The sequence below is a fragment of the Rhodnius prolixus genome, unplaced genomic scaffold, assembly GCF_049639745.1.
Source record: "Rhodnius prolixus isolate KJV_2025 unplaced genomic scaffold, Rpr scaffold_11, whole genome shotgun sequence".
Taxonomy (NCBI): domain Eukaryota; kingdom Metazoa; phylum Arthropoda; class Insecta; order Hemiptera; family Reduviidae; genus Rhodnius; species Rhodnius prolixus.
In genome coordinates, this window is record NW_027411625.1 from 15,586,755 (window position 1) to 15,610,238 (window position 23,484).

The 23,484-nt window shown below is 33.8% G+C and overlaps 1 protein-coding gene across 4 annotated transcripts in view; it reads left to right on the forward strand.

Moving 5' to 3' along the window:
* Positions 1-21,670, forward strand: part of LOC141459316 (neural cell adhesion molecule 2-like) — a 580,420-nt gene extending 558,750 nt beyond the window's left edge. Inside the window, exons 7-15 of one of the 4 annotated variants that reach the window (XM_074138236.1) lie at positions 26-170; positions 1,543-1,673; positions 2,623-2,782; positions 3,415-3,708; positions 4,621-4,917; positions 5,005-5,229; positions 5,705-5,796; positions 9,967-10,101; positions 14,653-21,670. In XM_074138236.1, coding sequence (XP_073994337.1) covers positions 26-170; positions 1,543-1,673; positions 2,623-2,782; positions 3,415-3,708; positions 4,621-4,917; positions 5,005-5,229; positions 5,705-5,796; positions 9,967-10,101; positions 14,653-14,730 — 1,557 coding nt within the window. In that variant the 3' untranslated portion in view covers positions 14,731-21,670. Of the gene's footprint in view, positions 1-25; positions 171-1,542; positions 1,674-2,622; positions 2,783-3,414; positions 3,709-4,620; positions 4,918-5,004; positions 5,230-5,704; positions 5,797-9,963; positions 10,142-14,652 lie in introns of all 4 variants that reach the window. The other 3 variants (XM_074138237.1, XM_074138235.1, XM_074138238.1) reach the window with 3 other exon arrangements.
* The last annotated feature ends 1,814 nt before the right edge of the window (positions 21,671-23,484 follow it).

The following is a 23,484-nucleotide window of genomic DNA, read 5'->3' on the forward strand; positions in this document are numbered from 1 at the left end:
ATACGTGTTAATACTCATGTTTCAGACAAGCGAAGACGGAAATCAGACTACTAGTATTCTGAGTCTAGTACCCACAATGGAAGATGCTGGTAAATTTCTTTCATGTAGAGCTGACAACAGTTTGATACCTGATTCAGGACTAGAGGACGGTTGGAAATTAAATATTTACCGTAAGTTTTTTGTATTTAATTGCCTGTGCAACAGTTCATTGAAGTTGTTTGTTTTGAATTTTGAAAGCACAGTCTGTTGCCTTTTGTTATATAGTGTTTTTGGTTTGCTAGATTAGTATTGGGTTCCTCAGCCAACCACAAGTTCCGCTGGTTCAATACCGGATCTTCTCAAAGAAACTTCTCGTTATATTTGTTATAGTCCCTCTCGCTCCAACCGAAGATAGTAAATAGCAAATTTTCTGTTACCATACTGCTCCCTAAATTTTGTCTTGTAAAATGGGATAAATTTTTCGTAGATGGTTTTTTCCTTTACATATTACATTTTTATAGCTATAATAATTGTGGGATCTACGCTGAATTCCCACTCCCCCAAAGGCAACAACACCGGGAATATTTTGAAGAGCCAATATCCACGGTGAATACTTCTTCGTATAACAAAACTTTTTATTTTGTAAATTGATTAATGTATGTTGTAACTCGGTGATGATGTCGTGTCACAAAAAAAAAACATATTGTTTGGACAATTACTGCAAACATGAAAAAAATAATAACAATAAAATAAACTGGACTCCCACGCGGAGGTCCCGGGTTCGAATCCAGCTGCTGACCCTTAGATTTTCTCTTCCTAGGAGCTTCTTACAGCTCACTGTCCGGTGATGGACAGTGTTGTCTGTAACGAGAGAACACTGTCCGGAGGCCGGCAGTGCACTGAAAAAAGCTCCGGGCGCCAATAACCTTAGATGTTGACGCGCCTTAAATCATAAAAAAAAACAATAAAATAAACGAGATTAGGTTCGATTCCAGTTGACTGCCCTAAATTTTCATCTTCTGTAGCAGTATCTTACAGCCCGCTGTCTGAGTTTCAATGACTTTAGACTTTTAATTAAAAACAAAACAATATAATTTAATTTTTAGAAAATACTTCATACTTCTCCGGGAAGTACTAAGAGCAGTCAGGAAAACGATCTTTTGTAGTTCTGGCGTATAGTTTGGCACCATGGCGACAATACCTACAAGATCAGCTGAGGGAAAAGGATTTTTTATTGAAGCTGAGGAGGAAATTATTGTTGACTCGTTTACTATTGTTAGCCACTATACATCTAACTCTTCGATCATAGATCTCTTTTACTTATACAATTCGTATTGAATTTATTCTATTACTTATCATGCAAGATTGATGAGTAAGCTGTGTTTTAGCATCGATGCATCGATTGATAGCATCATCAGATAACATAATTATACTAATAAAGTTTTTCTCTCTTAGTACCACAAAATTAAAACAATTTTCAAACGTACATTGAATAAAAACAAATTCTAAATAATTAAACAAATATATTTATTCTTTTCCATTATTAATAACAATTTTTTTCAGATGTTCCGATCGTGAGTCTTGAACTTGGAAGTAATCTAAATGGAAGTTGGATTCGAGAAGGTGTTGATGTATATTTCGAATGTAACATCAAATCTAATCCATGGGTGTATCGAGTCAGTTGGAGGCACAACGTAAGAACTTTTCATTAAATTGAATTAATGGGTAGTTTAAAAAATACATATATATTTTCAATACGAAAAAATAAATTTTTCATTTAGGTTCAAAATAAGTTCAAAAGCGCATAAGGCAAAAAAAAAAGTCCATCATAATAAGACTATTATAAAACAAGTTTTTTTGTTAGAGACCTTGCTGAAACCTTTCCTTTGGTTTGTAATCAAACCGCCTCCGGTCTCAACTTCGATAGCTCAACATAGGACCATTTTTCAGAAAATTCTTTCTAGTTTTTTTTATTTTTTGCGGAGGAGATCGGAATTGATGAAAAGTACATAGTAAAGGATTTGTGATAAATAAATTACAGATTCATAGATTCCTAAAACGCATTTCGACTTTTTTCTCGAATTGCCCTCCGAAAGTCGGAATTGCCGTTTGACATAGGTCAAAACCATTAATTACCTCTCTCAGTATTTCGGTTAGTAAATCTATTTCTCATCACTTGTCATCTTTTTCTTTAACGAAAAAGCATCTGTTTTTTTAACACACTCTATCTGCAAAATAGCATTTACATCCTGTAATGATCCCGGCTTTGATATCAAGTCTTTCCTCGTTTACTTTAAATGATCACTGCATCGAGATATTTAGAAGTTTTTCTCTTCGCAAAGTTGTAGTTTTCTACAGTGACGAAAAAGGTTTTGTCCTCATGGCTACTTCTCACGATAGTTGGAAAAATAATAAGTGAACTCAACAGCAGCTAGTAACCTTCTACTTATTCCGGTTTGGGCATTTATAAGAATTTCTTTGCATGTGCCGAAGAACAAAAACAGCTTCTAGGGTTGCAATTGCGTTTTCCGAAATGAGGAAATGATCTTGGAAGCTGCAAGCTAGATTCAAAGTCTGCAGAAAAGCTGAGTTTCTAACAGGATAACACTGAAAAAATTATTTTATTATTTTTATTTTCAACAGGGTAAGACTGTAACCAATAACCCGAACAGCGGCACCATTTTAGCGAACCAGAGTTTAGTTCTGCAGAGTGTAAGTCGAGCCAGAGCTGGTTTGTACACCTGCGTAGCTAGCAACCAGGAAGGTGATGGCGAAAGTAACCCACTTTTTCTAGATATCAAATGTTAGTTTTTGAATTTATCATCAAGGATTTATTTTAGCATGAGTAAAAATCTATAGAACGATTAATAACTATGTATCCTTTTTTAAAAAATCTTTATGTCCCGTTCTAGTTATCGGTTTAGTTAGTAGTTTAAATAGAATAGTGTGCATTTACACGTGTCTAAGAGTAATCATATCTTTCTTTACTTTCTGCTTAATTTAGTCACTACTTTTTATTGAATAATTCTCACAGTGTTATAGGATTGCACGAAAGTTAAATATTTAATCATAGACTTAAAATTAGTTTGTCGATAAAAGATGACTATAGTTAAATTAAATGCTTTGTATTCTTTTATTGTTGAGGCCCTCGAGATCAGATCGTTCGCCATAAACAAGTGACAATAATAATGGTAATAACAATAAAAAAGATTATAGTAAAATTTATTTACAGGCTTGTCTATTTTAATTTTTAATCTCATATTTATGTTTCTTTACCTGCATAAATTTTTATTTTTCATTTTTCAGTTTATTTAGAAAGATATATATTATATGCCATGATTATGTGTAGGACCCCTGTAATGAGAAATTTTCTTTAAATACAGAATTTTATCTATCTATCTATCTAATAAAAAATTTTTATTTTGCCCATTTAAGTTGTACCAGTCTGTAGACCTGGCCAGAGTAATGTAATCGGCGTTGGGAAGGGTGAAGCAGCTAGAATATCCTGCGAAGTTGAATCAAATCCTCCAGCAACGGAATACATCTGGAAATTCAATAAGACTGGTGATAGTGTGGCCTTGTCAACAAATCACTATACGGCTGAACCAGGACATTCCGTGGCGACTTACATTCCAGTCACTGAACATGATTTTGGCACGCTTCTATGTTGGGCTAAAAATTCACTCGGCACTATGACACAACCATGTCCGTACCATATTATTCCGGCAGGTGAGTAACTATTTACTATTTATCAGCTGTTTTTTATTTATTTAGTAATTGCGCTCAAATTCTGTATTTACATTAAATGACAGTTTTAATATGTATTATATTAACACAACAATGCATTCTGATATACATACATAAGTTAATATTAATCGAAGTAGCCTCTAAAGATGGCCCAGGAAGGCTGAAACGTCAGAAAAAATAATAATAAATAGAAATTAAATGAGACCAGGTTTACTAGGTTAATCACTATCCCAAGAATCACCTGGATAACATTAAAATATTAGACTGAGTGGAAGGGATCATGGCTCTAGGCTATCCATAGCTTCTCTAGGTCCCTATGCCCTAGAAATAAAGGCCGAGTCTAGGACTTTCTCAAATTAGAGGCCCGGATAATTATAGATATATTAATTCTAGATAGCTATATTCTTTTACAACACCTGGTAACTACTAGGTTCTCCAGGGAATCTCAATGTACAGCGGGTAGCTGACAAATTTAGATAACCACTCACTGGTGTCTAAACACCTCTCCTCTCCGAAAAAAGAATATATCCTTCCTCCAACACCTGGAAAAAGTAGAAAGCTTTCTGAGTAATGTCACAAACTTCCTAGTTTGGACCCGGAACTTGGTTACATGCTTTGCATAAATGAACATTTGTGGCTTGGAGGATGTCAATGGTCTTCCACGCTGAGATATTGGAATAATTGAATGATGCCAGGTGCTGGAAGTGTGGCTGGGAATGCAGGGAGAATATTTTAAGATAGTCACTCTACGCTTAAGGTTTTGAGCAAAGGAAACCCTTTAATAATAATAATAATATTAATAATAGTTAAAATTGTATTCAAATTTGAAATTTGCTGTGTAACTTGTGGTAGAAGAAAATCTTCTGTTTGTTTTACATCTAGTCTTCTTTTCAGGCCGCCCGGATTCGGTGATTAATTGTTCGCTGATTAACCAAACAGAAGTCTCACTCGGTGTAGAATGTTCGGAAGGTTTCGACGGCGGTCTGCCACAGCATTTCGTCATGGAAGTGTACGAGACTTCTAGACACGTGCTTATGGCGAACGTTTCCTCAATATCTCCCCAGCTTACCGTGCACGGGCTTCCTCCGGGACTGGACCTGGAAGTCGTAATCTATGCTGTGAATTCAAAAGGCAAAAGTGATACAACTGTCATTCAGACTTCAACGTTAAAATCACCAATGAAGAGAACAGGTAAATTTATACTATTGAAATAAAAAAACTAAAAGATGGTCTGAACGATGAATCCTATTTATCCACTCACACTTATTCACATTGCAGCTATGAGTCCGACAATGCTACAGCTGGTACCCCTGGTGAGTGTGCTGTCAGGCCTTGTTGCTACACTGGTTGTGGTCGCCATCTGTGTGGTCTTTGTGCTGCGGTGTCGGGAGAAAAACAAGCGAAACAAAGAGACCAGCAAGATGAGCACTGTAAAACAGCACTCACTAAACCACAGTACAGATAGTCTGGACAACAATCCAGATATCATCCCATTAAGTTCAGGTCAGTTTGCTAATCTAACTTGAATATTTGGAATTGATTAATCTCTTTGACAAGTGAGTGAAGAAGTGATATTTTATAATGTTGGTTAATTCACACACTCGCTTGGATGTCACACTTACTCCAGTAAGGCGCGGCAAGTGTCTGAATTTATGAATCACTACCCACTGTGTAGCCTGCACGTTTTGTTATATCTTTCATCACTGCTAGATTTAAAGGATGTAAAATTATTGACGCTTAATAAACAGGAAATATCATAGACACTGCCACAAACACAACTAACTCCAGCTTGGTCCAGGGTTCGAGTTCAACTAAATAACCGAAAATGTTTGTGCGTTTTGTTCGTATTGTAACTGTGTGAAGGTTCAGAATGTCTGTTACAGAAGTATTCATTAAATTGTTAGGGCTTCTAGTGGAAGGTCTAAAATCTTTGTATAAATTGGAACTCTATTCTAATTTCAGCATATTTTGTACACAGAATATCAAGATCCTGACGGGAAAGCGTTAGAAAAAGTAACTACAAGTCTATACCCAACTGATGTAAATATTGAAAATTGTATGAAACCTTTGGTAAGTAATAATATTTCTGTAAACACGAACAGTGTGTCCGAAAAATTGCATTATTTAGTAAGGAGCGAATTTGAAATATTTTCGTTTTCTCTAAAAATTTTTCATTTTCATCCTCAGCGAAAATTGACAACTGGGCAGCTTGAAAGTAATTTTCTTCTGCAGCAATGTATTCTAGTTCCTCCCTGATGCTCTACTTTCTTTCGCGTCTTCGATTACTCCTTCTAAGAACATAGAATATGTCTCTGTGTCTCTTGTAGCTAACAGGCATGCCAGCATGTTATAAGAGATTATCATCCTTAGCTAAAGTATTTGCCGTTCATTACCTTGCATTAAGTATTGCCCAGAAATACACAGTTATACCATTGTTTAACCTTTTATTTTTTAAGTAAAATAGACTGGACACACATTCCTTAGTTTTCTAAATTCCAGAAAGAAGGTCAGAGGAGAAATAAATTTGGCCTTCAATAGGCTACATTTGAATCCTAAAGAATCATGTTTTGCGCTATTCTGTGTCTGACAACTCAAGTCCTTTAACAATTTCTCTAAAACCCCATTGAAAATTGGTTTATCTTGAATTCACAAAAACTTAATTTATTTGCTTTAAGTTTCAACTTTGCTCTTACAAGATAGTGTAACGTTGTTTTTGGGCATGCAAAATATAAATATATATTTGTAGTGTCCTGTCTATGTGATTGTCTGTCTGTTCTCCTTAATTTTTGTTTTATTTATTGAATACCTTTACTCTCTCTTACGCTTAGTAACAAGAAATATTACGATCTGCCAAATTTTCAAAATTGAGTTTTCATCGGAAATACATGTAAAGAAAATTTAAAGTGTCTACTTTATTAGTCATTAACGGGGTGTAAAAAATGAATGACCGCTTTAAAATATTTTAATGCAGCTCGTAATTGACTGTAAACTATCTTCTGGAACTCTTCTGTTATACTTTTCTAAAGGCTTTGTAATCCAAAAAACTATACTCCATTTCAAATTCGTTGTGATTAATAACTTAACTCGCGCAAAGAAAATCGCCATTCATTGAAACAAATGATAGTCGTATGGAGCTAAGTCTGGATTACAGTGATGATGTAAAAGAAGTTCAATGCCTTCAAGTTCTTCGATTTTTCTTTATTCTGACGGAATGTAAATGTGGGGCTGAACGTTAACTTGCTGGAACAAAACTTGTTTGGATAACTCTGAGCCAGTACATTTGTGCTGTCATTCTATCTAGTTATTAGCATTAAAGGTCGGAACAGATTGCTTTAGCAGGAATAGAGAACTTAATTTGGAAAAGTGAAGGCAAAAATAGTTTTTTTTTTGCATCAAAGCCACAAAAAAATGGACATAACCAGAAACATACACAGATTTTTTCAAGGTGGTTTTGGTTTGAGAAGTAAATGCATTACTTTTTTCACCTAAAGGCTACTCATTTAGGATCCATTTCTATCTTAGTGAGATTATTTCTGAGTATATGTTTGCAAAATAATAGAAAAAATGATTTCTTTAAACTGTAATAAAATAAAGCATTATCATTTTGTAGTCATTATTAATTCTTACCTAAAATTTGTGATCTGCGAGATTCTCGGACGCCACCAAGACATAAGGAAAACTGTACGGCTAATTCGAGGAGTGATATCACCTAGTAAGCCTAGGCAAACTAACCAAAGTCTTTCTGAGAGAGTGGGTTGCAATAAATTTGTCTTTCAGGCTATAAGAGAAGGATAATCTATTTCAGAGTTTTCTCAGACATCCCTACAGCTTTATTGGCTATCAAATACGACTGCGTACACAATCTGAAGAGTATTGGTACATATATCAGGTTGGTGTTGGAGGAGTAAGTACCCTCTCCAGGGAGAGGAAGGATTTAGGTACCTGAGATCCCAAACTACCTGCTTCCCTTTCTTCCTGGGGCTTCCCTAGAGAGGCTAGTGGGTTTCTAGATGTTGAAGTGATATATATTATAACCATTCCTTATAGGAGTGACTAGCAGATTTTCTAAGAACGGCATCAAAGAGGAGGAGTGTGTTGGCATCAGCGACTGTTTATCCTTAACTGATGGCTCTTACCACTCTTCTCAAGTTTCACCTTTTGGGAATGCTGTAGTATAAGTGATCTCACCTAGCACAGAATTGATCTATTTGGTAGCAGAGGGATGATACAATAGCTCTATAATTTGTGGGCAGCTTATATTTTATTAGCTTAAATGTAGAAGTGTGAGAGAAATTGTTTGGGATGTAAGAATCTAGATTAGGTGACGGTAAGTAAAAAAAGGCCTTTTTCCATCCGCCAAAAAAATACAAATAATAACTAGAGCAATCAATTCAGCTATCATTCAATTCCATTCATTCAAAGCGTTCATACGGAAAGCACCAGATATTAACTACGCTCGATTATACAAGCCACGACTTCACACTTACTCAAATCTACATTTCTCATTATTCAAGTAATTCACAATTTGTTCATTATATCATAATTTAACTTTGATATACATTAGAATAGAGTTTAACGTCAATTACCTTAATTAGTGATTTATATTTTTACTTTCGACCATCCCACATACAGAGTGTACTCGGAAGAGAGGTCGAAACTTCGGGAGGTGATTCAGCAGCTCAACTGCAACAAAAAATGTTCTATTCGCTCTGGCCCTATTCTCAATAGGTCCAAGATATTTGCACTTTAACTTTTCCGCCGATATTCGCGTTTTCCACCATAAAAACAGTCGCAACTTTACTAGCCTTTATCCTACAACAAATCTGCTTATTCCAAACGAAAGAGCATTAAATTTCCTATAAATCTGCTTACTCCTAAGTCTCAAAACGTATCTTATAATTCATGAAATTTTTACTTTAATGTCTAAAAAATTCGTTCTCAGTGCTTTTTGTTAAAATTGTCTACTGTATTAGTGAATCAAGGAGTAACCCAATTACAGAAAAAGTTGTACATTTAATAAGCTTCAAATAAAACCCTACCCCAAACAGAAGGGTGTAATTACAGAGAACTTTTCACTGATATCAAATTAATAATTTAATTTATTTGTCAATTTTTGGAGAAGGAACAAAAAGAAAAGTAAAAATTTTAGTTTGGAACAATATTATTTAATAAAACGGAAGTAAAAAATACAGTAGCAATAAAACACAGTAGTAATTAAATACAATAGGCAGGTGCCTACCTATAATCGCTACAAAAATTGTTCGAATTATCCAAACAAGGAAGTGGGAAAGAATTGTGGCAGATTTTTAGTTTCTCGGCAACAATTGTTCGTGTAACTGATCAAATGGAGGTTTTTCATCAAAGTTAATTAATGATAATTCAAAAATAAAATCGTTATTTCCTTTTTGTTCCTTCTTCAAAAATTGATTAGTTTTGAATTATTATTAATTAACTTTAATGAAAAAAAAACTACAGTATGTCATTAAGACAAGTTTAAGATAATATTGTCAATAATATTAGACGTAGATTCGTCATAAATTAGGCATCGCGAATTCGGGAGCAATTCGAACAATGTTTGTAGCGATTTTAGGTAGGCAACTACCTACTGTATTTTTTACTTCTGTTTTATTAAATTATATTGTTTAAAACTAAAATTGTTATTTTTTTTTGTTCCTTCTCCAAAAATTGACATACGAGTAAATTATTAAGTTGATATCAGTGAAAAGTAAGAAACGTGAAATAAGAAACGTTTTGAGGCTCTTTGAGCAGATTTATAGGAAATTTAATGCTCTTTCGTTTGGGATCAGCAGATTTGTTGTACGGCCGTTTTTATGGTGGAAAACGCGAATATTGATGGAAAAGTTAAAAATGCAAATATCTTGGACACTATTGAGAGTCGGGCCAATGTGAATAGAATATTTTTTGCTGCATTAGAGCTGCTGAATCACCTCCCGAAGTTTCGACCTCTCCTCCGTGTACACCCATATAATATCACCTCATCTCTCTAATTATATACCAACCCATGCTGTAGCTCTCGGAAGAGATTTTCGCTAAATAATGCGATGGTTCCCATTGGTCAAGGATATGCAGTCTTGGTTCAAGTGGTTCGGCTACAACTGAAGCTGGGTTTGACAACTTCCTAAACAGACAGACTTTCACAATTGCAATGATTTTAACAATATAGAATTTTATTTCTAATGATTTTGCTTATAGTTATTAATTTTTTCCTTTTAAAAGAAGGGCGAAGTGACATATGCTGAATTGAGCATAGCTGGTAAGTGCCAGATGACGCCTGTAGTGTATGCCTCTAACGAGCCGACAGTGTATGCGCAGATCGAGCCATCCAACCACCATCACCTAACTCACCATACCACGGTATAAGCTCTAGATGCATGTTTATATGCATGACCACAAGGTGACTACCTTCATGCCCTTTTCGTTTCATTAAATTATTTAGCTTTTATGTACACTGCCTGCCAAAATTAAAAACCTGAATCCACTACCCAGAAGTAAAGTTGTAGGGTTGAAATTTTGCGCTGTTTAATTAATGTGAAGCTTCATCTTTTTTCTTCTTCATAACAAGAAGTATTGCAATCGTGCATTTTTTTTTTTAATGTTTTCACCTGAAATACATGTTCTGAGATCCCATGAACGTGAACAAAATTTATTCAGCGCTTGTCTAAACCATGTGGGTCGGGAGAATAGAACACACAAAATCACTGATGGTTGCCATCTTAATACTATTGTTCCTTCTGATCTAAGATATTGACTTAAATTAAACAACGAAATGCGGCTATACTTGAAGCGATTTATCAGTTTTGTGTGGAAAATTACTGTCATAATTTTCTTCAGACTTCGAATGCTGCGGAGCCACATACTAAATGTAAATCATTTTTATATCATACTTTTTACCAGAAATATTTTGTTTAAGAGGGAGGCGTTCTCAAGAAAGTGCATCCAAACGCAGCCGCCCAAAGTCAAAAAAAAATGTAACAGTAAACATTTACTAACTCCTCTGGTGGTACCTAAACCAAATATCTAATTTGAACTATCAGTAATTTCCCAATTTAGAATTACCCTTAACATTCAGACATATATGCGCAGGAAAATATGTAAAAAAACACATATTTGTACGCAAAAGACCTCAAAATTTGGGTGGATTCTCTTTGAAAACTCCAGATCGAAAACTGCACGGATGCAATATTATCTCTTGCTACAAGTGGTAAAAGAAAGTAAAAAAAAAAAATTGTTTATTAAAATGTAAAATTTATTCATGTACTTCGTACAAAAGTTTAAACTAATTCAAACATTTCTATTGCTCAAATTTTACAACTTCTGAATGGTGGAAGTTTTATGTTTTTGCGCTCGCAGAGTATTTGTTTATATTATATATACATATATACAGGATTTTAAGACGGCTCAAATGCATTTCATGCTTAAACGGTTAATCTGAGCAAAAAATGGTAGAGGAAAAATTTGTTGCCCGTCACCTCAAGTTTCAGAATATGTGACTTGATTTTAGATTCCTGCCCGCATACGCGGCTGACGCGCGACCAAAAGTAAGGGTTCGCAGTTGACCCCCATTTTCGTATACACAGTTTTAAAGAGTATAAAGAGGTGACGTGCAACAAACTTTTCCTCTACCATTTTTTGCTCAGATCAACCGATTAAGCATGAAATGCATTTGAGCCGTCTTAAAATGAACACCCTGTATATACTTATATTTTTTCTTTTTTGTTCATTTCAGTTTTTTCGTATTAAGAAATAAATCTCTGAAAAAATTATTATCAATGCCTGTGTTAGGTACTTAAACCGCATTAAATAGTAAACATTCAGGAATTTTAGTCGAAACATAAGTCAGTTTAATGCGTGATGAGTCAAAAGTCTCAAACAGTTTTTGTACTGGAAACTTTTAAAAAATTGTAGCAAGAAAAGGTGTTATGTTTTGAACCAGATTTAGTTTTAAAGAATGCAGACTTATGGCTCGTACATTTATGCATGGTTGAAAAGTTAGGAATAAATTTTGAATTGTTGAAATAAAATTATTACTTAAAAACTGTTTTTAAAACAAAGCTACTTAGAATTTTTAACATTTGTATGCTTTTTCAAACATTACTGGAAGCTAATGAGAATTCATATCCTGAAAACTAATTCATGAGCTAAAATACTAGACCGAAACAAAAGGCTTGAGTTTTTAAATTCTCAACACTATTATTACTTTTTAACTACAATTTATTATTATACTAGACACCCATTTACAATCATTTCAAGCTTGTATCAGTTTACGCAAAGATCTTCGCGATTTCAAAAAAAAATATGTTGAATTCTGGCGATTTCACGTCTCTATTTGTATAAATATAAAATATATTTATATATAATATGAGCCTGGAAAGAAACTTGGTGCAGGCTGTCCTCTTTCCGTAGATTTGGTGTTACTGATGCAGGATGTACAAGCGGACCCTTGCTGTAGTAGCGGAAAGCTATCAACTGAGTTGGGTAATAAACCGACAGCTGAGAATAGAAACACGGTTCCCACAAGAAGCCGAAGCATTTTATTCCCCAGCAAAGCCGTACGCTGACTTTGAACTTTGCAAAACCCTCCACAACCTGTGTGATTTTCGTTTATTGCTATAACATGTTATCTACTTGCTATAAAAAGAAGATTTATTTCGACCTTCGAACAATAGATTAGTTGAGACCATCTGTTCCTTTCTATCGAAGAGAAAGTTAATAGAAGATGAGTAGTCAATTTTTCAAAGAAGAAAACACAGGCCACGCACGTCACGTCGAATGTCCAGTAATTAGGATTTGAATTAAGTGCTTCCCAAAGACCCAGTTTACAACCCAATCCTCACACTTTTTAGTAGCCCTTTTCCGCTTCATGGCCCATTTTTTACTTGTTTAAAAAAATTGCAAATATAGATAACATTTATACGGGTTAACTAAATTGTCATTTTACTGAATAAACTGAAAACGCAATACATTTTTTTGTCAAATTTCGTGTACTCTTATTGCATGTATGTTAATCAATAACTTTTATTAGAAACATTTTTTCTAGAAAAATTCTGTTGTGGCTCTTCAGAAGAAAATATGAGGTTAAACTTACCAGCGAGAATTACATTCGCTAAAATGCTGAATTCGAAGAAATTAACAAAACTGGAAGTGCAAAAGTACTTTTTTTTCAGTTTTCCAGTATTCCTTGAAAACCTCTTTAGCTAATTCCTTTAAATTTGGTATAGTAACTTCCATGTACATTGCTTGATACTTGTTTACTGGAAAATTAATTTTAGAGCATTTTTTGGGAAATGGTTCCCCAAGGATATAATTCCCCTGCTTTACGATAGTAACACCTATCGAACACCTGCACCAAGTTTAGAATGCTCTCAAAATTGCAAGTTTGACTATTGCTTCATCAGAAATTTGTATCTCGTGATTAATTATTTTTATTTTTTAGCTTTCGTAAACTGTCTACTTGGAGACCAGACGCTTTTGTTTGTCATTCTTATTAAGAAAATAAAATAAAGAGGGTTCCTAGGTCGCCCCGTCTTCTTCAAAAAGCTCCTTGGTTACAGTGAAGCTCTATTGAAGCAAACTAGAATTAAAAGTCGGGGGTGGTCTCACCTTTTTTTTTTTTTGCAAGATAAAGCTTTTAATTATTATTTTTTATTTTAATAGTGTATTTAATTAGTTTTAGTGAATAGTACTGCCACCACAAACTATAACTAGTCACAGTTTTTAATTTTGTAATTTTGAAATTTAGTGATTTGGCGAGACAGGTAAATTTATTGTCTCAATATATTTGATACATTGATTTGGCCTAAATATTTTAGATATTTGTTAGTATTAAATAATCATTTTATTTACCCGATTTTTTTTTCAAATGTTTTTTATGTAAGCTGGATATAAAAAAAAAATATACCTTCCAGGGCGACTAAGATGTAGGGATGACCTTTTCTTAGGAAGAAACGTTGGGTTCCAAGGCAGAAATATGGGTGGATAAGTGGACCATATTTTGATACTCTCTGACCTCTCTTAAACTTGCTGTACCGATGCCCATGAATAATCCTATCTATGAAAGTGTTCTTTCCCCGAACTGTGGGTGAACGGCGACGATTCTTGGCAACATTCTCGTTCACAATAATTTTGTATGATACGTTAGGCAAGGGCGCAACTCTTTCTGTTTCAGCTGAAAGCAGTAGAACGAGACGTCCAAAGTTCGATGCCTCTTCTAGATACCCCTGCCTAAAAGGCTTCGAGCTCCTCAAAGTATTCATATTCAATTTGTAGTGGATGCTCACGCCAAGAGCTATTGCCTTTCTTACAAATCAACCTTTGATAAGGCCGTTTTGATAAGGATATTTTCATTCGTTCGGAAATTAAGACATCGTCCGCTTAAGCGAGCTGACTTTCATTCTACTATAAATTACCATTTTAGGTTGAAGGTTATTGCGCTTTCAACCGCACAAGTTCTATCACTAATGGATTTCGTTTTCTCAAGCCATTAGTGACATGAAAACTATTTGAAAAGGCGTTTTGTGCTTTCTCCCTGAGTTTTTTTTTTTTTTTTTAAGGTTACTCTCTCTATAGTAATCAACTTAGTTAGGTTTCTAAACCTCTCTAACTTATATTAATAAATATGACATTCATTCTCATATCTCCTATGAACCTAGTACTTAGCCTACAATTCACCTATAGTAGAGTATTCTTCCTTTTCTGCCAGCCTTTTTCTTTTTCAGCAATAGGTTGTTTTTCAGCAAAAGTGAATTGGGTCTAAGACGCCTAAGTGAAGTAAATACACTTAAACGGTGACCACCCCTACATTCTCAAATATACTTATCCCAGGACTCAAAAATATAAGACAGTTATTTAAATTGTGCTAATTGTCAAAGTTTAATATCTAACTTTTGTTTTGATGTGTGTTACCAGTTGACTACGGACGATGTGAACCACGGATGTGCTTCTAGTACTTCAAGAATGGGCATTATTACGGCCACAAGATTCTGACAGACTAATGAAAAACCATGGACCATCACGGAAATGTTATAAAACAAAATAATAAACTTGTAATTCCGTACATACATACATACATACATATATAAAAAATAAATAAATAAAATAATAAAAAATAAATTTGGATTTTGAAAAAGCAGGCTTTAAAATAAAAGGCTATCCAGGTTTAATGTGGAATTTGACGTCATAACAGTAAGGATTCGATGGTCTCCTGCATAATGTTAGTTAAGCCAGCAACGTCTGCTTAGAGCCAGCATACTCCACCCCAAATGACCTTCCCAAGTAATTTAAAATAGGCTCTTCCAGAGATAGAAGAAAATAGAAATGAATCTAGATAGGATACATTTCTCTCCATTGACTGGTAGAGGAGAGGTGAGAGCCAATCGTCAGTGATTAGCACACCCTCGGTTTCATGAACCCCTTTCCCGCTACGCTTTCTCCAGATATTCCAAAGATGGCAGCCCACATTTAGAAGTTGGGAGAGTTTTAGGAAGATATACCTCAAAGCTCGATAACCACACAGACTCTAGGAAAATTCCAGGGATCGGAGAGACATAGATGGGATAACTACTCCCTGGTGTCAGGCAGTCACTCTCTACCTCAATACCCTAGGGAGGTTATATCTCTCGCTAAGAATACAATTTCTTCCACGACCTGGTGCATGGCAACTTTGATTGGGCTGAGCTAGATTTTGCGTGTGGAGCGCTAAATCCAAATAATTGCTCATATCCAGCCATCTCTCAGGAACTAAGTGTATTGTGTGAGTGTTATGGATGTCGGTATTGTTGTTTAATTTTATTAATCTAGGATACTAAGTGCTAGTAGGGATGCCAAGACTCTGAATCCACTTCCACTTAAGAAATAACCACTGTTCAATTTTTGAATCCAATGCCGGACAATTTTTGATTAAGTATATCTTACTCTTATATAGAGCACGCCAAGCAGTTTTTAAGACACATCAATAAGTTTTAAAGGCTATGGAACTAATTTTTAACGCCACCAGTTTTAAATTTTCTTCGGAGAATGCAACTCAGTTTTTTTTTTATTCCATGTAGCAGATCAGGTTATCCGTAAGATGTCTTTTTGCTAATTCATCGTTGTGAATTAAACCTCCACGGTTCAAGTTCCTAAACTGGACTAATACATCTTCGAGATGTGTCCCTGCTTAGCAGACAGCCGCCCTTTTCTGTAGAGAACCCTCATCCCGCAAATTAGCGACACATAACCACAACTAAGATAAACGATTTTTATTTACATGTAAAAGAATATAGCGCTCTCCATTCGTAAACCATTAAGACAAGAATAATGGAACGAAATTTTATTTATGTATACATAAACATAACCACATAATCTATATATATGTTTGTATGTGTGTAGATAACATACTAAATTCCTATTTGTACATAATATATAAAATAAACATGTATATGTACATTTGTGAGTATGTGTTTGTGTGTGTACACATGTACACAATGCGAGCGAGTGTGAATGTCATATTTAGACAAAATTAAATATAAATAATTGAAAGCGTGAGCGCAATTAATGTGACTATAAGTTTCTTAAGAATTTCGTAATTGTTGATAAGTGAAAAAAATTTAAGCAAGTCATTTTATATACCAAAATTTAAATTTAATTGAAAAAATTACACGTTAATTTTTTTGTTTACTTTATTTTATAAATGTAGAATTGTAAATCTTCTATCTATATTTTTGGGACATACGTCATAGCTTATGCAAAAAGGAAGAAATATACATACATATATGTATATCTTCTCTTAGAAAGTTAGATTCGGATATGGGATTCCGGTTTCTAGACAACGCAGCCAAAGAAGGCTTATTGTGCTGACCTCTTGCAGTCTATTACTTCCCTTTTCTAAGCTCTACAGTTTTTCGCACCTATGATTTTCGCGCTATCGTTGCTGTGGTCTCAAAGTGCTAAAGGTCTCTATTGCAATTAATCAGGATATAAGAGGCCGTTATATTTCCTCCTATCACAATCTGCACGGAGGCGCAAATTAACTCTGAGGAGATATTGTCAGAGTGTACCGTGTTCTGTAAAAAAAGCAAAAGTACAGTTACCAACGAATCCTTTTAGAGATGTGTCATTTGCCTAGACCAGCAGAACGGCTAGGATTATCTCCCAGAGATTCTCCAACACTAGGGCAGCTAGGGAATCGGCTAGGTCAGGGGTCGGCAACCCTCGGCTCGCGAGCCGCATGCGGCTCTTTTATCCAAATTTTGTGGCTCTTCAGCCTGTCCAAAATAAATAGTATATTTCAATTTTATTGAAATAAATGAAAATTTCATTTATTAAAGTAAATATATTTTTTCAAAAAAGAATTTTAAATGTGATTGGTTTGAAATTGAATAGAATTGTAGTAAAATACAGTACGTAATATATAGGACTGCCGCCATTTTCATTCAAACACAGGTTTAGTTATTTTTTATTTGTTTATTTACTTAGCAATAAGTGAAAATAAATACATAAAACATTTAAATGTTATTGAATATCATAAAATAATAAATTGTTAATACAAATGATCTACAGAGTTTTGTACACTGTCATCCTTGCGGCTCTTGGTAAGATTTATTAAAATTATTTAAGAAGAAATGGCTCTCTACTTAAAATAGGTTGCCAACCCCTGGGCTAGGTAAAGCCCAATGACTGTCTAAGAGGCCCATCCACATCGGCTTAAACTTAAGTAGCAATCATCCCAAACTTCCTTGCTCAAAACACTAGTCCCTGCTACCTCCTCGTGAGCCAACATCACAGAAGTATAAGGGGAAATTTGGACATGGAGTTTGTAGTTGCTCCCTCACCTTGAATTTTCTTGAACAATTGCTTAGCAAATTAAATATATATTTTTCAAAGTTCGGTAAAGGTTGTTGCCCCCATAAAAATGTTAAATGTCAGTGTGACCGATTAATATCAGTCAACAATGTTATCCATACTACTTTGTGTGCTCATTAGATCTTTTATTTCTTTGGTTGTATCAGGATGTTTGGTTATAAAATGTGGAAGATTTAAGGGAACGTAGACCTTCTAGTCCTACGGATCCATTCTGATCTGGGTGGTTCCAGTAACAAAAGCTGGAACAATGTGAAGGATTTTAAGGGATTTCATATCTATTAGGATACACCAGAATTAACCCACCGAGTTATTTTGAACCTTCCCCCACCTGTAAAAGGAGCTGGAGCAATGTAGTACATTTAAAGGAATCTAAGGCCTTATAGAATACAGGTGTATTAGGAAGATTATCTAAGGTAATTGGCGCCCAGAGTTACTTCTGAGCACTGCCAGCCTCCTGCCAGTGTTTGCTCATTAGGAACACCTTAATCACCGAACAGTGTGCTGTAGAGGTTTCTTGGAAGAAATTATTATTATTGCTGTTTTTACGTTTTAATTCTAACTTTAAAGCCAAGCATCCTGTATGTTAAGTTTAAATAAAAATTCATTCCAATTTTTAGAAAATGAAGTATTTAATTGAAAAGTCAAATTTGTTTTCATGGCTGAAATGTTAAAGTACTATATTTTTGCAACAAAATTAAAAAATCAAAATAAATAAACATAAAAAATTAATTATAATAAATTTAGATGTAAACAGAATTATTATGAAATAATAATTCCATTTTTTACTTCTGAGTATGAAATGTAATAAAACAAGTTAGGGAGTTATTTTTTAATCATTTAAATTGTTTTAATTCTAGAAGTTGTGCTCATTAAATTATACAAAATAAAATGTTATAAATACTTAAATTATTAGTGATTAATTGGCAAAATAAAAATAAATAAATAAATATATATGAGACAATGAAAATGTCTTTTTTATTTATTTTTATTTATGTATACATGAAAAAATAATAAATATTTAAAAAAATCGTTGTGGTGTGAAAGTGAGTGTTGTTGGTAAGTGAGTGTATTCCAAGGATGTGATATTTCGAACTATTTTAGATGTTGTCTTTTAATATATATACTATACTATAGTTTAAGTGTAATACATTATGTATTTTCTAAATGTATTCTGGATTTAAAAAAAAATAATAATAATAAATAACAACAGTTATTCGATAGCGAATTGATCTAAAATAAAAAGTAAACTCATAAGTAAACATAGGGGAAAAAACTTATTTAAAAACAATAAGTTCAAGAGAAAATTTGTTATGTCCTTGAGAGGAATAATGTAGTGTTAAAAAAAAAAAGTGAGAGAATTTATTACAGCTTTGTGATTCCAGTATAAATTTTATTTTCTTTTGTTTCAATCTGGTAAAATTATTAAATTGGAAATTTTATACAATGGCGTGACATGAATTTTTACCTAAAGCATGCAATTTTTAACCTTATATTGGCTTTTTGCTTATGAAGTTGCTCTTCTACTTGATTACTACAGTTTTTCTGGTACCAGAACATACTGGTATTATAGACAATGACCAAGAAAATGCGATGGCAAAGATGGGATCAAAAACTTCGCTCTGAAGTTCCGAACCTGCGGTTACGTCACATATCAGTTTTGTGACAGGAATATTAAGAAGAAGAAGGCTTGCAGAAACATTGAAGAGAAAAGCTTGGGTACCTCCAGACTCACCATTCATGAAAAAGATCTGGCATGGTGACGAAAAATTTGTTTCTTCCAGAGTAGGATGTAGTAATTAAGAGTTTTGGTAAATGTGCTGACTGGGCACGCTTAGGAGAACGTCATTTTCACAAATAAGCAGGGCGGTCAGTCCTATCTGCAAGAATTTAGATGAAGGGATTTTGAGAAATATGTAGGACGGTGTGCCCGTTTCGAAAATATTAGAATTGGTGTATCCGGAAGAGGTATATTAAAAGTTTACTTTTATATGTTGTTTTCTAAAGTTAAACGGAAAATTGCTGAATCTCAGCTATGTGCCATACGTTCTTCACAATGATAAGGAATGTAGCAAAATCGTAGTATAACATTTCCTTTCTCCCCAAGAGCAGAAAAGAAAGACAACTTATACTTATAACCATGTATTTTAAAAATATACTTTGATTCTTCTATTTATCATTAAGTTATGGCTAGATTGTTTTTAATAGTTTACAAACAGGACCAATAAAATATTTTACTGGAAACACATAGTTTTTTTTGTCTCTCACGAAAAGAAACTCCACGACACTTTTTTCACAATCGGAATATGCCTTCAACGTGTTTTTCTGAAACGTCCGTTAATCCCAAAATTAATTTTTTAATTGATTTAAATTTTAAATTTGATTAAATTTTTAAATTTATTTAGAATCAAATCATTTTCGTCACCATTCACCGTCCACCTTTAAATATATATATATATGATATTTTTAACATTATTTTGTTGTATAAAATAGACAATATTCGAAGTTAAAAAAAATAAATTAATTAATTAAAAAAAAAGTTTTGACTGTTTCAATGTTTGTGCTTCAGTGCTATTTCAGTTTTGAATGGATTTTATTGTACACTACACTTACCTTCATGAACAAAAAAATTTCAAATAAATAAAGAACTTAAAATGCTTGCGCTATTAAGGTGCAGGAAAAGCAAGTTATGAGGCAAGCTTGTCGAGGATTGAACCTAGTAATTTCAGCATAAATCTTCCTTGTAAAGACACCTGTACCCATAGCAATCTAATTTCTTAGAAGTTTTTCTACTCAATCTATCAGGAGATGTATACGGAAGAAGGGCCTTAGCAAGTACGCCACTGCTTTTCAAGCAAAGGTTGTGGCTACTACTTATTGTGGGCGACGACGATTCAAAAAGGAATCTATATGACAGGAGGAACATAAGGATTATCTCCTATAATACGACGAAAACCGAAGTCAATCTAGTGTCTACCAATCTAAGTCAACTAAGCCAACTCTGGGTATGCAGCCTCTCATCTACGTAAATTGTACAAATACACTGCCATCTTTAGTCTAGGATCTAGTGCATTTGAGCGATGAAAAGGCGACAAACTGATTCCTAAAAGGTTGTGAATAAATTTTTTCTAAGCCTTGCTGAGACGAGTCTTGAAGTCCTAGATTCGCAGGAAATTCGTGGAAAGATAGGAAAAAGATGACAACTCTTGCAAAAGATCCCTACAATGCCCTCTTCTGTCGAGACTATCACTTTTCAGCACTTCCTCTAAATTGAGATATATTTGGAAGGGTTCCCGGTAAAGTGTTTCCTCCTCCTTAACCCGGGCTTCCAAATGTTTTTTGGATGATGTCAACGCAGTCGCCGGTGACATGGAGTAACCTCTATCTCCCCACAGAATAAGCAGCTTTTGCATGCTTTGGCATGTTTTTGAGTACACTCAGAATCGATAATACTGCGTGAGATAACACATGTGATCTGTACCTGTAATTGTCCAGACTGATCTTCAGTTCCGAACGGTGACTCCAAAGCTTAGCGCTGTAGGCCTCCTCCTTCTTCCTGAGCTCCTCTGGAAAAAGACATGCTTTTCTCGCCAAACAAGTCAAAGCAGGTAAATAGACTCATTCCTGAAAGATGAAGTAGATAAACCTTTCCGGTTCTCAAAACTTGCAAGGACGGATTATTGAAAGTCTACAAGCAGAACTCTCAGGTAGTGGTTTGGCATGCTTTGATAATTGGAGTAGTAGATATAATCTAAGTTCCTCTTTAACGTTAGTTAGGTAGCTCCTTAGGGTTCACGGCATGCCGCTTGATTCATTTCTCTTCTTCGATAATTTATAATCTACCTTAATTTCTAGAGTGTGCGTTAGTTAGCTCAGACAGTTCTAATCAAAGATCTGATGAGTACGTGAGTTAAAGAGTCGTCTCAAACTCTTGGATTTTGACTCTGCTTCTCCGTTTATTTTTCAAACTGAAAAATCTGTTGCCATCAGTTTAGATTTATAGTCAATTCAGCGAATAGGTTTTGTTATTTTCTTAAAGTTAATTCAAATGTACAGTAGAAATTCTTTCTGTTTAGGTCATTACAATTCAACAAATTAGTCCACTTTATCCTGTTTCAGTCTTCTCTTGTCTATTTTTTGGATCAATGTAATTTTTTTAAACCTCTGTTTCAATGATTTTTCGAAACTTACTTTTAAGTAATTTACAAATAAAATTACTAAGTAAATCCGATAGAAAAACCTAAAGATGGCAAACAAAAAAAATTATTTTTCAAGTCACTATAAGATAGAAAAAACGAATAATAATAATAAAGTAACAAATAAAATGTTTAAAAGTGATTCTGAAATATACACATACGTATACAGTAATGACTCTGCATGAATACTTGCTTTTTTAAAATCCTCTAAACATGCAAATGGGGTACGGTGAAGATTAATAGTTTCTAGCAAATAATTTTAAGGAACAAGGTGGAAACCAGTTTAAAAAAAATCATTAGCTACTTATTTGTTTGCACTGTTATGAAAATTAATAAAAATTGTTTCTAACTTGGATTCATTTAGGGACAGTTATGAGAACGAAAGGCTGAAACATGGGAATTTATCAGCTATGAATCGCAACAAGTAGCACAGTCAGTATAAAAAGAATGCGGCCCACAGTTATTACTGTGTACAAAAAAAAAAATCACATTTCTTGTTTGAAGAAACAAGAAATAAATTAAGAACAAATAAATTAACTAATAAAAATTTGTTTTCTAAGAAGTTAAAAACAAAGATAACTTTTATAAAGTAGTAAATTTATTGTAAATAAAGTTTTAAATTGTATTATCGAGGATTTGTTTATGTGCAAACAGTGTGAAAGCAAATTTCGGAATAAATACTGTAATTGCTGTTTACACGTAAATATTTAATCTTAAAAATAAAATAAAAGAAGAAATTCTCCTTATTTTTGTAAATGTTGTAAATGTTTAAGCAAAATTGAGATGTAAATTAATTTGTTTTGTTTCTTTTTTGTTTTTAATTCATTTTATAAGTTAAAATTAATGAATTAATAAAAGATAAAGAATGTGTTTAAACATACAAACACTTGTTTGTAATCTCACTTTGAAAAATTAGTATATATTTCAAATTATAAATAATATTGTGTACAAAGTGGTTTATAAAAGCTATTTTCTTTGCCTTTTTGGGTTCTTAATCCTTTCTTTCTCAAATACAGCAAAAAGAAATGTGGAAATCGTATTTTTTTTTCATAAAAATTGAGCTTACTCTTTTAAGGAATCAAGTCTACAAATTCTGTTTAAGTGCATGATTAAAAAACCCTTAAACGGCATTTACTTGGTTGCTTCCCACGTGATTTCGAAATGGTAACAAAGTCTGTGGGTATTGCAGTTACAAAATAGTAACATTACTGCTTGGAAACTGTAAATTTTCACCTTATCGAATTTGGTAATTTTTACTGAGAATCTCAACTTTTCAATGTGACGTGATATCGATCAGAGCTGTTCGGACTCGCCAGGATTTGCTAACGCTTCTAACAATCTACTTATGTTGAATACTTGCAACAGAGCTGGTGGTGTCTAGTGTAGTGCCAATAAACGTCTTCGCACAGTAGGAAAGGTAAAAAGGAAATGGGCTTACATCTCAACAGAATGGATACTAGGCACAAGCTTCGATAAAAAATAGAGGCACGTGATCAAGTAGATTTACCGATGGTATATGAGACGGATGGACAATGATTGAATGGCGGTTAAGCGGTATTTTCTAAGAATTCTGAAAGTATAATTTCTTCAGTCGTTTTCCAGACATATTGGAACATTTTATGTAAGTTAAGAAAATAATTTATTGAAATTTCATATACTTGTAGTACGCTTCCACCTTAAAGGACTTACAAAAAAATTAACAGAA